Genomic DNA, 13482 nt, shown 5'->3' on the forward strand with positions numbered 1-13482 from the left:
ACTGAAGTTTACTTTGCCTGTTTTTGAACATTATAAATTGAAGCAGACAGTATATTTTATGCCTAGCTTCTTGTATTCTGACATTCAGCAGTGTTATTTCAACGTCATGCATGTTATTTCATATAGTGCTGGCTCGTTGTTATTTTCTATTATAGGATATTCCATAATTTATTTATTGGTGGATACCTGAATGGATTTCCAGTTTGATCTGTTACAAGAAATGGTTCTCTGAATATTCCTTTACTCATCTCTCAATGAACATGTGCATGTGTTTCTGTAATTTATACACCTGGAGTAGAAGCATGATCTTTTCAAATTAGGCACATACTGTGCTAGTCAGCTTTCTGTTATTGTGACAGAATATCTAAGATAATCAACTTGTAAGAAGGAAGTGCTTATTTTGGCTCACAGTTTAAGAGGTTTCAGGCCATGGTCACTTGGCTCCATCACATTGAGCCTATGGCAATGTGGAATAGCCAGTATAAAGGGTGGGTACAAAGAGCCTGGGTCCTCACAATCCCCTTTAGGAGCATAACTCTAATGATTTAAAGCCCTACCTCCTAAAGGTTCTCTTAGTTTACCATCATCTGAGGAGCAAGCTTTGAACTCGAGCCTTTTGGGGACACTTAAGATCCAAACCATAACACCCTCTGTAATTCATTATCTGGTAGTGTTGAAGATTACAGTGTCTGTGTCCTTGTGTTATCATTGTTTCTGGATTTACATGATCACCAGTTATGACTATATTGACTTTGACTATTTTGCCTCACCTTATAGGCCTGTTTTCTACATTCCCATTGAAATACTGTCACTGTTTTGATGGAGGAATTAGAATTGTGAGCTATTGCTAACCCTGAGTTCCGCTGACATTATCGCTTGTGCACATAAACACACTCCTTTGAAGACAGTGTTCTAGTGTGTTGAAATTTGCCTCAAGTGGAAGAAGGAAGTGGCAATGTTTTGGAGATAATGTCAGTAGAGTGCAATACTGTTTTATAGTTGCTGAAACAGGTCTGCTAAATAAGAGATCTCTGACCTTCTTTTTCTCCTTTAAATATGAAATAATAAATTGAGACATTCTGTATTTGATCCTTTCTGATGTGTCAAGGGAATAGATAGAGCTGTAAAGCAGTGTCAGCTGATGAGAAGTTAATCTGCCCAGGGGTGGTGTGGAATTTTTAAGGGTGTGGGCATGCTTTGGTTAATTTTTATTTGTGAATATTCAGCCATCCGTGTGGCACAGATTACATTTGGTATTTTTCCCCCTCAAGGTAGGAAGTTGATGTTTTTCTTTTCATATTTTGAAGCAAGAGCTCTAAGGCACATGTTCTGGCTTTTTGTTGTATTTTCTTCTTTTATTGACTCTTGCCGCAAGCTCGAACAAGTCTCTCAGATATTTAGCATCACAGAAGTAAAATGGCACTTGAAACACATTTCTTTCACCAAATAAACAACTGTGTAACACGAAAGTCTGTTTGAAGAGTGATTCTGCAGGTTTAAAAAAAGTTAAGAAACCTCTAACTCTGGTTTACAACCTTTTCTGCACACCAGGAAATGTTAAAAAATCCTGATTCCTGGTGCCAGTCTTAGATCAGGGTCTCAAAGGCTAAGATGCCCTGATGAATGTGCAGTCAAGGTTGATAACTATGGGTCTACCCTCTAGTGTCTAATTTAGGTCTTCTCAAAGTATGGTCCCCAGACCAACAGCATTAAGATTGCTTGGGAACTTGTTAGAAAGGCAGATTCTCTGGTCCCTCCGGGGATTTCAGAGGTGGGATCTAACAATCTAATCCCTCTAAAAGGCGAACCTTTCAGAGCTTTCAGTGATACCAACAGCCCTCTGTGGCACAGGTGTGATAGGTTCTCCACCACTGCTGGGTGATTGTAAGGCTAACTGAAGTTTTAGAATCATTGCTCACCTTCAGTGGTTCAAAGTCTAGATCCTTCAGATTACCTGGAGAACTTTAGAAACATACTCTTACTGAGCCAGACCTTTAGATACTAGGATTGCATTGGGCCAGGTTGGCTCTGAGCCTTGGTATGTATTACATATTTATGAAATGCCCCATGTGGTTCTGTCATGCAGCTGGGTTTCTGAGAACATTGCAGAGGATTGTTTAAAAGAGAAGATAATCATTTTGAAGGAAACACCCTGAGTGTGACTGGAATGCTGTGTGAGTGAGATGGGTGTGTATCAAGGAAGGAAGCCCATGATTAATTGAAGTCATGGTGTTTCACCTGTTACAGAGCTAGATAAGCAAGTACTTGAAAATCAAGTGTGTTCATTCCTGTGATGTTGGTCATTTTGGTCAAAGTGTGGGGTTGCAACCTCATGGGAAAAGAGGCTTAGGGTTCAGCAAAAATGAAATACAAGAATTAAACAGTACCTGTCCATCACATCTCTGTCAAAGATTTGGGCTAACACCATGACAGATAATCAAATGTGTGTACCTTTTTTCCTTCTAGGCAACCTTGGGCTTTAGTTGGTGTCATTGATGGTGGAAGCGCTTCTTGCAATGAATCTGTGAGATATTATGAAAACCACAGTAGCGGTGGGAAGGCTCTTGCACAAAGAGAATTTTATACCGTGGATGGTCAGAAGTTCTCCGTGACAGCTTATAGTGAATGGGACAAAGGTAGGCAAGTTTAATTTATACTCTTGTAAGGTGTTGGTAAATAGTGCAATAGATTTTTTTTTTTTTTAAGTTATACTGTGTTCAAATCTCTGTCTGGTTGGATTTCTCCACCAGTTGAAGTTGAAACTTGTATCCCTGATATATTTAAGCCTTTCATACTCAAGAGTTCTTTCTGGACTAGAGAATGATCTATTCTAGTTTGAGTATCCCCAGTTGAACTTTGTTCTTGATATTTGAGTTATAGAATGTGATTAGCTGGTAGAAATGCATTTGCTTCCTGGATTTGGTGCCAGCTGAACCAATTTGAATGTGACAAGGTGAGCTGTCTTTGATTATGTGCTTTGGTGGTAAACACAATTTTATCCTTTGAATCTTGTCTTTGTGCTGACCTACCAGCAAATATTACTTTGAACACAGATTATGTAAACAAACTTCCCGTTTACTTAGCAAGTGTTTCCCTCTGATCCAACTACTATGTTTATCTATGGATAAATGGCAAACAGGAGAGGTACAAATTAAAAATTAGTCTTCAGCCTTATTATTCAGATAGTTATTTTATTGCACAATATTCTAGGATTTAAAAAAATCTTAATGTACATTATGCCCTTATTTTGTTTTAACTTGTTTTCCTAAAATAGTTATCTTATGTCTTTAAATTTTCCTCATAATTCTTTATTAGAATCTTATCTTTTAGGACTAGCACAGATTGTTTAGGTAGCTCTTGATTTTTTTCTTTGAAGGAATGTTCCACTGTGAAATTTTTAAATTTACTTATCTTGCTGTCAAGAGCGTTTAGCTCCAGCTGTAAATGGTGGCTTTCTGTCTGTGCTTGGCCACCATCTTTCTTTTCCAAGTAAATATGAAGGGGCTGGGGATTTAGCTCAGCGGCACGGTGCCTGCCTGGCAAGCGCAAGGTTGTGAGTTCGATTCCTGGTACCAGAAAACAACAACAACAACAACAAAACCAAGTAAATATGATACCAAGTTAATGTGAAAGAGTAAAATGAAGGGGTGCTAGTTGCATCTGTAACTACCCAGAAAGCTTTCCTTAGATTGGGGTTCTACCTCTATTTTGAGCAGCACTGTGACAAAGTGTTTACTAATCAGGATTTCTAGTGACAGAATGTATGGGCTCCTACCCCAGCTCTTTCACTTATTTTACTTCCTAACCTTCATTACCTCATCTGAAAATGGGGACTGTAGAAACCGTCACACAGGGCCGCCAAGAGTAGCAAAGGCAGAGGTGTGAAGTTTTTCAGGCCAGTACATGTAGTAAGAAGACGTGCTAATGACCAAACATGACTTGTGTTACAATGGTTTATTTTGAATCATTGTGATTGAAGAAAGTCTTTTGCTTTATGGAATCCTTGGAGTGTAACAGGGACTTTTCTGTGGGGGTCTCCAAGAAACCTCCTGGATTTGGGGTGAGAAAATGCTATCAATTAGGGAGTCATGGTCCAACTTTCTCCTTCACAAGATTACCGCAACTTCTACCACACGACACGGTGGTTGTCTCTGGCCAAAGGCGCAGGCAGGTGAGAACTCCTCCTAGGAGAGGTTTGCTTCTGTGAGTGGAGTTTATTGCCCTGCCTCCAGGGAGGTTCCAGGAAGGGGATAATTACTGACAGATCCTGAGTCAACCTTTCCTGTCGGAGATCTTGTCTCCATTCCCACAGTACCAAGGACTGCTCCTTCCTGGAAGAGGGCTGTCCTCCCTGTGTGTCATAGGCTATTGTTTGCATCCTATTTTCCCAGTGACTCTTATTCTCTGGAAGAAGTGGAAATTCTGTCCAGGAAGCAGAGAGACCGAAATTATTTCCTTTTAAATTTCCAATCAGCAGTGCCAATAAGATATAATCTCAAGCAGAATTTTCTCCTAAAGCAAGAAAAAAGTGAAGAATTATTGAATAGTACAGGCTTTCCCATTTAACTTTATTTTTAACAGATAAATGACCTTTCAAATCAATGCTTATTTATCTGTCATCTTTTTGAAGAAGTATTGAAATTTTATATGAAACAGTGTTTCCCAGTTGTTTTTTTTTAGGAGAGTTTTCCTTTTTTTTTTTGTAAAACCTGACATCTTGGGGAATGATTATTGCTGCCATGGATTTTTTTTTTTTTTAATTGTTGTTTTTAAGCTTCCTTTTTTATTCTTGAAAGACAGAAGACTGTAATATAGCGATCAAAAAGTTGGGTTCTGGTAGTAGGTTAAAATTCAGTTCTGGGTGCTACGTTTATTTAGCTGCTGTTTTAGGTGTTATTCAAAACTCCCAGGACTTTGGTTGCTTTATTTCTAAAGAATGTAATTTTTTAAAATCTCTTATAGTTGTTTTGTAAAGGTTATCATGCATGTAAAATCCCAGCAGGTGTTAGGTATTAGAAGTGTTAGGGTTATTATTTATATCACTACTTGGATAAAATACCATTGTAGGCTTTAGTATTAAGATGCAAAAAAAATTTTAAAAAAGCATAATGTTTATTAGGTTGTGTGTGTGTGTTTGGCAAAAATATAAAGATAAGGCAGTTTAGAACCTAAAAGAACAGAATCCAAGAGTTTGCCCATGTTCAATTTTATCTGGATGGCTGGTTTAAGACTATGAAGCTAAAAAAAAAAAAAGGCTATGAGGCTATTGATACTATTCCTTGTTCCTTACTGAATTTTATTCCGTTTGATGCCACTAACCTCACTAACCTTTAGCTTATATCATTATGTCTTAGAGTCAGTGTCTTAAAGTAGTTCCCGGGTAGTATGAGGTTGGATAGAAAGATAGAGATGCACATATATTTATTAAATAGCTGTCTTTCCATCTATAATGAGATTTTTCCTTTTCCATTGATATTATGAAGTAGCTGCACATTATGAGATTAGCTTTCAGATCATGACAGATTACATCATGGACATTTAGAAGTAGAAAGTGCTTCTGCACCAGATTGTGTATGAAAGAAATGTAAGTTATGAATAACCTGGGTTAGCTGCTCAGTTCCTATTTATATAATTGAGAACCAGTTTTTTTTATTAGTACATATTTGCAGTACATGAAGTTTACAGTCACCTTGGGGAGTGGGTACTGTACATAATATAGCTTGTTTTTAACTAATTGCCTTCCCCTTCCTACCCCCCTTTCTCCCTCCTCCTAAATCCTCATGCCCCATTTTTATTCTTCTTGATATTATTAATCTTAGCTCCTGTTTTTGAGATATATGGCTTATATTCATTGAGGTTATTAGGCTCCTGTGCATGGCAGATCTTTATTCTACTTACTTCTCTTTCCTCACCCTCTCTTCTCTTGCTCTTGATCACAATGGAGTACTGTTTGGCTATAGAGAAGGACAGGTTTGAGGCATTGGTAGGAAAATGGATGGACCTGAAAAATATACTGTTGAGTGAAGTAAATCAGACATCTAAGCTTGTGGTAGTAAGCCTATGGCACACGTGCTGCGTATCACTGAAAGCTCTATGAGGTTCGCTGTCCCTGCTGTATAGTACCTCTCAGTTGAGTACAGCAAAGTACAACAAAGAGTATAATAAAGGATGGATAGGAGGAATCAAGGGGACCGATCTCTTGCAAATGGGAAAGAGTCTAGGAAGCTTGAGAACCAGTTTTGAATTTCAAAGATGTTAGGAGAGATTAGTTATTTAGTAGTTATTGGATTGAATAATCACATCATCCCAGCATCATGTGACCTCAGGTCATGTGACAGATCAAACAGGTCTTTTCATCGTTCAGCAGAGGCCTGTGGATCTGTACTATGCAGAAGACAGTAGTGAATACATAGGTGGATGTGCCTCCTGCCTTCACTGCTGTGTCTTGCGGGGAGCTGAGCTGTCTTCTTCCTGCCTGCTGTGGAGGAGTGACTAATACCCAAGGGAGTGCATAAGACTGGAAAGAGAAGTTACTTCCAGCAGGGAAGTTTGGGAAGCCTTTAAAGATCTGCCTGAAGTTTATGAAAAGGTGGAGGGTATCTTGACTGGTAGATAAGAGTGGAAGGACATTCTAGGTCCAAAGGCGTGTGTTTGTCCTGGCACCTTAGGAAGGACTCAGAAAGGACGTGGTGCATCTTCATCAGATACTGACTGTGTGGGTGACTTGACCTTGGACTTCACTGTCTCCTGAACTGGGAGAAATAAATTTCTCTGGTTTATAAACTTAAACAAGGGGCTAAGGATATAGCTCAGTGGCACAAACGTCTGCCTGGCAAGTGCAAGGTCCTGAGTTCGAGTTCTGGTACCAAAAAAAGAAAAAGAAACCTAAACAAGAAAAATGAAACTTAAACAAAGGCACAGAAATGAGGGATGTTTTGAGATAATGTTAAGATTGTGTACTAATGAGCTATGTCTTCTGTGCTTGGATCAAACCAAGGAATGGAACATTTATTGCAGATCTAGTCTGTGCCTGGAACTTCTGCTTTCACTCAAGAGTGATGTGTTCTTGTTACATGTTAAGGTTGGGGACAGGAGCACAGTTCTGTTACTGTCTTGAAATATGAGGGATGTGGAAATTGAGACTTTAAATTTAGAAGAATAGCTTACTAGGCGACGTCTGGCATCGTGGCCTGTGGAGTGCATGGAGCTCTCTTTCCTTGAGGGCTGGGATCTGTATTTTCAGATTTTTATTATTTATACCTATAGACTGACTGAAATTGCCAAGTTGTGTTTATCTTCACTTCTGATTTGGGAATCAGGGAAAAGATTGATTTCGGAAAAAAAATCCCATTAATGCATTTTTTTTCTTTTTTCCTGTTTTGGTTTAGGGGTTTCTCTTTCAGGTTTCCGGGTGGAGATTGTGGATGGAGTGAAGCTTCATCTGCTGGACGATGTTAGTAGTTGGCAGCCTGGAGAGCGGATTGTGGTTGCAAGCACAGACTATTCTATGTACCAAGCCGAGGAGTTCACTCTTCTCCCCTGTCCTGAGTGTAGCCATTTTCAGGTCAAGGTCAAAGGTATCAAAATGCTCAGAATACTTCATAGGAAACACAGTCTTCATGGAATTTGACTCCTGGAGTCATTTTCTTCCTATTCATCATTATCGACAACAGCAGCACCAGCAGCAACAATACCAATAGTTGATATTATCATCATCAGTAATAAAAGCCTTAGCTGGGGTGGTGATGAACATCTGGAACCTTAGCACTTAGGAGGCTGAGGCAGGAGAAATGCCATGAGTTTGAGGCCAGTCTGGGCTTCCTGGTGAGTTCAAGGTCAGCCTGAGCTACATTGTGAGACCTGGTCTCAGAACAAAACAAGACAAAACAAATGAATACAAAACAAAAGGTCTTAGCAATGGAGTACGTTAAACTCTAGATCCCAGAGGACTGTGCAACATTTTTGCTAGTAATGATACATAACAGGCAGATCAGTGTTTCTGTGCCTCACTCTTTGCATTTTAAAAAAAAGAAAAGAGCTAGGTTAGATGAATAGATTTTTCAAAGCCCTTTCCAGTCTCTTATTAATTTCACACTACCATGTAATGGTAAGCCCAACTCCCAACTCCTAGCTAGATCCATTTTGAAGTAGAAGTCTTTCTTCATTAAAAAAAATTACAAGGGTTTTAAGGTTTTGTTTAGTAAAAAACAGAACTTATTGATATTTAAAATGGAACCAAATAGGTATTTTCAGAAGACTTTTACTTTCTACTTTAATCTTGAAAAGTACCCCTGCCCCAGGACTGAGGACTGAACTGAGGGACCACTGAGCTCTTTTTATTTTGAGATAAAGTCTCACTAAGTTGCCTAAGCTGGCCTCAAACTTGTAATCTTCCTGTTCAGCCTCCGATGTAGCTGGGATTACAGATGTGCACCACTGTACCTGGCTGCATTATTTGATAATGCAAGGCATAAGCAACACACAAATATAAACCAAAAACCTAGGGGCTGGGGATTTAACTCACCGGCACAGTGCCTGCCTGGCAAGCACAAGTCGTGAGCTCGATTCCCTGTACTGGGGAGAAAAAAAAACCAAAAAAATGGTGTTAAACCAAAAACCCAAAAGCCATAAACTACCCCAAATCATAATGATACCATCTGGCATTACCTTTTTTTTTTCTTTAAATACCTGTTCTTGTCAACAAGTCTATATGATACCAAGCCTTCACGAACCCAACTAACATGATTTATTTGTATTTTTCTTTCTTGAGTTTATATAATAAAGAATATGAGAGAAAAACTCACTATCAAAAACTTAGGAACTTCCAGTAAAGGTAGAAATTTATAAAACTTTATAATGGTATTAAATACTGAAGTGCGTAGGCAAGAAAAGATGTTTTTTTTTTTTTTGGTTTTTCTCCGGTACCGGGAACCGAACTCACGACCTTGCACTTGCCAGGCAGGCGCTTTGCCGCTGAGCTAAATCCCCAGCCCCCGAAAAGATGTTTTTTTTAATATAGCTGTTGTCCAAAGGCCGATTACTCTAGCTTTGAAGTAGAAGCCTGAAAACTTGATACTCTGATAACAACATCTGCAAAATCATTTGTTCTTATGGACTCACCTGCAGCTGGTTCTTTATATGCTCTCAGGGTACAGGAATTGGAGAGAAAGACTGGATTATTAGGCAGATCGCAATCATTAGTGCTGTTCAAAGGAGGATTGAGGTACTTCAGAAAGCTCTCTGTCAGTCCCTGGGCTGGAGAAATCGCAGGACAAGTAGTAGCGAGGGTTCAGGCTTTGGTTGGGTGATTGGACTAGATCATCTTTAAAATCCCTGCCTCCTAGGAGTCTGTGAGTTAGAAGTATTCAAGAATGAGAACAGAGAAGTTGTTGATAATACTTTAAGGCTGTGGAATGAAGAGGACTATCTTTTTGAAGTGTTTTCTGCTTTTTTGTTTTTTGCTCTAATACTCTTCTTCCCTTCCCATATCACCCAGAAACACCCCAGTTCCTGCACATGGGAGAGATCGTAGACGGGGTGGACATGAGAGCAGAAGTTGGAATTCTCACCCGAAATATTGTGATCCAAGGAGAAATGGAGGACTCATGTTACGCTGAAAATCAGTGCCAGTTCTTCGATTATGATACCTTCGGGGGACACGTCATGGTAAGTGAAAGGACTTGAGGATTTCTTTGGAATACCAGTTTCTGTGTACATCTTTGTGAAGAAATTTTCAAGTGAAGTGTATTTCAGTATTGAGGGAAGTCCTATTTTATTTTTCTTTTAAATAGCATGAGGATGTTTAAAAAGTTAAAAGAGAATATTGTACCTTTGTTTAGCTGAACCTATAGTTTGACCATTTCAGAATTATTCCAGGAAGAATTAAGCTGGTATGTTGGGAAGAACCAAATTATATAGAGACAAAAACACAAAATGATCTTGGTAACCATGCATGCAGTTTCTGAAAGAATCGATTCTTTTAAAAAAAATATATTTAAAGCAGTATTAATATGCACATGAAGATATGTTTCTGTAAAATACTTTCTTGTGTATAAATTTTTAGTCTGTAAAAATATTGCGTGCTTACCATATGCTAGGCAGTATTCTGTATACTAAGCTGCTGGATCTCTGGTCTGTGTTTTGAATGTGTATTTTAGTCTGTCATTGTTAGCAACATTTCTGTTGCACTGATTTTTTTTTTTTTAGAAATGTTGGTCAGCATTATTCCTTTGGTTTCAGTTATGATTAAAAGTCCAGGGTTTAAACACCGAAAGTACCCAAACTTTGGATCATAGAGGAATTTTAAAAAGAACTTACACAAACATTGGAGAGCATTTATATTTAGAAATAAGTAATATCAAATAGCTGTTGGTTTTACAAATGAAAGAACTAGATAAGACTAGGAATGACCATAATACACACAGTCCCTGACTCAACATTTTTTCAATTTTAAGATAGTGTACAAGTGATATGCATTGAGTGGACATTTTATTTCTGATTAAGAATTTTGATGTTCCCACACTAGTGATAAGCAGTTGGATACTCTTGAGATACTTAGGTAGCTCCCGGTCAGCCACATGATCACCATGGGTGACAGCCTGTACTCGAAAATGCACTGTTTTATTAAACCATGATGTTTAGTATGTTAGGCACATTTTGACTTACAGCATTTTCAGATTAACAATGGTTTTCATCGGAACATAACCTTATTTTAATTTGTTGAAGAACATCTCATTTTTGAGCTTGAACAGCTCATTTTTGTAGCTGTCCTGGTTATACATTCCCTTGTTTCAAATTAGAAACTCTTCCTATGGCTCTTAAAAGCATACCTCTATATAAAAAGGCATTTGCTAAATTATTAACTGAAGACTTGGGAAAATAGGATGCCAAAGAAAAGTAAAGTTTTAATACATACCTACTTAAGATGTTTTCTATTAAAACACTTTGTTTGCTATGTTCCTTTCTGATTTGGGTTTCCTTGTCTGACAGATAAGGAAAAATTTTACTTCGGTCCATCTTTCTTACGTGGAATTGAAACACATGGGTCAGCAGCACCTAGGGCGGTACCCGGTGCATTTTCACCTGTGCGGAGATGTGGATTATCGAGGGGGGTACAGACACCCGACATTTGTGGACGGCCTGTCCATCCATCACAGCTTCTCCAGGTGCATCACAGTGCATGGGACTGATGGCTTGCTCGTAAGTAGCCCCGAAGTCCCACGGCATGTGTCATTGATCATGGAAATGTTAGCTCTCCTGAATTCTCATGACTTCGCAATATTTTTTATAAGTACACTGTTTCATCACATGCCTCACTATGATCTACTCTTACTAAGAGTTCTGCTATTTTTCTGGCTAGAGGAAGCCTATGATTCTTTACCATTCAAAATATTCTTCTAAGGGGGAAATGAACCCTAACATTTAACTTTGCCTATTCTGCTGAGATTAAAAGCTTCTTGTTGCACTTGTACTGAGTGTGCGAAGCTGAGTAGCACTTGTCAGTTAAATCTCAGTCTTGTTACCAGTGACACTATACGCTTGTATTTCTGCAGATAAAAGACACCATTGGATTCGACACACTAGGTCATTGCTTCTTTTTGGAAGATGGTGTTGAACAGAGGAATACTTTGTTCCATAATCTTGGGCTGCTCACCAAGCCAGGCACTCTTCTCCCCACGGATAGGAACAACTCCATGTGTACTGCCATACGAGACAAAGTGTTTGGAAATTATGTCCCTGTGCCTGCCACTGACTGTATGTGAGTAATGGGCTGGGAGAGAATGTGTGTGGGGTCAGGGCCTTTGACTCTGCGGGAAGATGTTTTAGGGGAGGTTTGTAGCGGGCAGGCTTTTATGAAGAATGTTTAAATCACCTTCGAAAATGCCTTGCAGGGCTGTTTCAACTTTCTGGATTGCTCATCCCAACAATAATCTGATTAATAATGCAGCTGCAGGCTCACAGGTAAATAATATTACAGTGTTTCCTGATTTTTTTTTTTTTTTTTGATTCATGTTTATAAGTGCTCTGGTTTATATGGGTGTCGTATTAGCTGTCCCAGTGAAACCCAAGCATGGTGTTGTTGGTACTACTTTTTCAGTTGAGAATGGGAGATGGCTGGGTGGTTCTTCTATTTCTTTAAAGTGTTCATACCATTTTGTATCTATGAGTCCATTAAGACAGATGACAAGTGGAAGAAAAGGGTGAGCTGACCGCTAGGATTATATCATCTCCAGAGTGGTTTTCTTTACTGTATTTTGTATTCTCTTTCTGGCTTTTCATATTTACTCTGTGTGGCTAAGTACCTCATCAGTTCAGTTTCTGGTGCCGATGAACAAAGGAAGCCTTTGCTTTTCTTTATGTAAGTGGATTAGTCTATAGCATGCTCTGGTCAAGAGGCACATCTTTTTAATAAATGTAGGGATTCTGTTTAGGGATTTCATCTTGATAAAGCAGCTAAAAAACTCTGCTCTGTGCCATGAATGAACTGTGTGCCTTGAGTTGTTTAAGACACATACGCATGCACACACACAAGAATGTGCACACAAGAATAATTTTTAAGAAAATAAATAGAATTTTTTTTTTTTTTTTTTGCTTTTTTTGCTGGTACCGGGAATCGAACTCACGACCTTGCACTTGCCAGGCAGGCGCTGTGCCACTGAGCTAAGTCCCCAGCCCCAATAGAATATTTTTAAGTGATAGAAATATCCTCTGGGTAAATCTGGAGAAACTTACATTCACACTTGAGTATAATTCAGAATTCCTAATTTATAGTATAAGTGAATCCTTTAAGACGTTATACTATTAAGACCGTAAATGGAGTATAAACTACAGTACAGAAATATGAACTGCTATAATACATGTTCATGTCTGTACCTCGTGAGTATTTAAAATGTTTAGATGTAAAAAGCATCTTGCATCATTTCTCAGAATGAAGTGAAAGATTGTTCGAAGGAGTGTTTGTTTCTTTGAGATAGTGAGGATATCGGCATCGCTGGGTAACAGTGGAGCTCACATCTGTGAATTGCTGTAAAAACAAAACACAGTCTCACGGTCCTTGTCATTTGAAGATTCTTATTTCCTGGGGCAGAGACCTGGACATTGGATCTTTTCAGGTTTTTATTCAGTCATTTCCCAAGTCAGGTTTGAAGAGTAAGGTACATGACAGTCTACGAAAATGTAAGCTGAGGTTGCCGGGTGCCCTTCCCAGGGCCCAGGCGAGGAGCATGAAGGCAACTCATGTATTTTCTGTCTTTTCCTTCCGTGAATTCGTCCTTCTCTAAAGCAGCTGCTTCAGGAAAGCTAGTGTTTGGCAGGGCTTCCACCTAACGTATTCAGATGGTTTCTTCATTGGCTCTTCCAGAGCTCCCTTACCTGTTTTATATCACTGTGTGTAACAGGAAACAGCTGCTACCCACTTGTCCCCCGCCCCGCCCCCGCAGCTCCGTGGCAGCCCCGAGGAGGATACACGCCACCCTCGGCTTG

At 39.1% G+C, this 13482-nt stretch overlaps 1 protein-coding gene across 4 annotated transcripts in view; it reads left to right on the forward strand.

Annotated features, from left to right (window-relative positions):
• The window catches only part of Tmem2 (transmembrane protein 2), a 76330-nt gene that overhangs the window by 27726 nt on the left and 35122 nt on the right, over nt 1-13482 (forward strand). For all 4 annotated transcript variants that reach the window (XM_005388527.2, XM_005388525.2, XM_013516339.1 and 1 more), the window contains 6 exons: nt 2467-2636; nt 7389-7577; nt 9497-9666; nt 10990-11199; nt 11553-11758; nt 11892-11961. In XM_005388527.2, the coding sequence (XP_005388584.1) occupies nt 2467-2636; nt 7389-7577; nt 9497-9666; nt 10990-11199; nt 11553-11758; nt 11892-11961 (1015 nt within the window). The remainder of the gene's footprint in view (nt 1-2466; nt 2637-7388; nt 7578-9496; nt 9667-10989; nt 11200-11552; nt 11759-11891; nt 11962-13482) is intronic.

Source organism: Chinchilla lanigera, unplaced genomic scaffold (genome assembly GCF_000276665.1).
Source record: "Chinchilla lanigera isolate Chin_1 unplaced genomic scaffold, ChiLan1.0 scaffold00033, whole genome shotgun sequence".
NCBI lineage: Eukaryota > Metazoa > Chordata > Mammalia > Rodentia > Chinchillidae > Chinchilla > Chinchilla lanigera.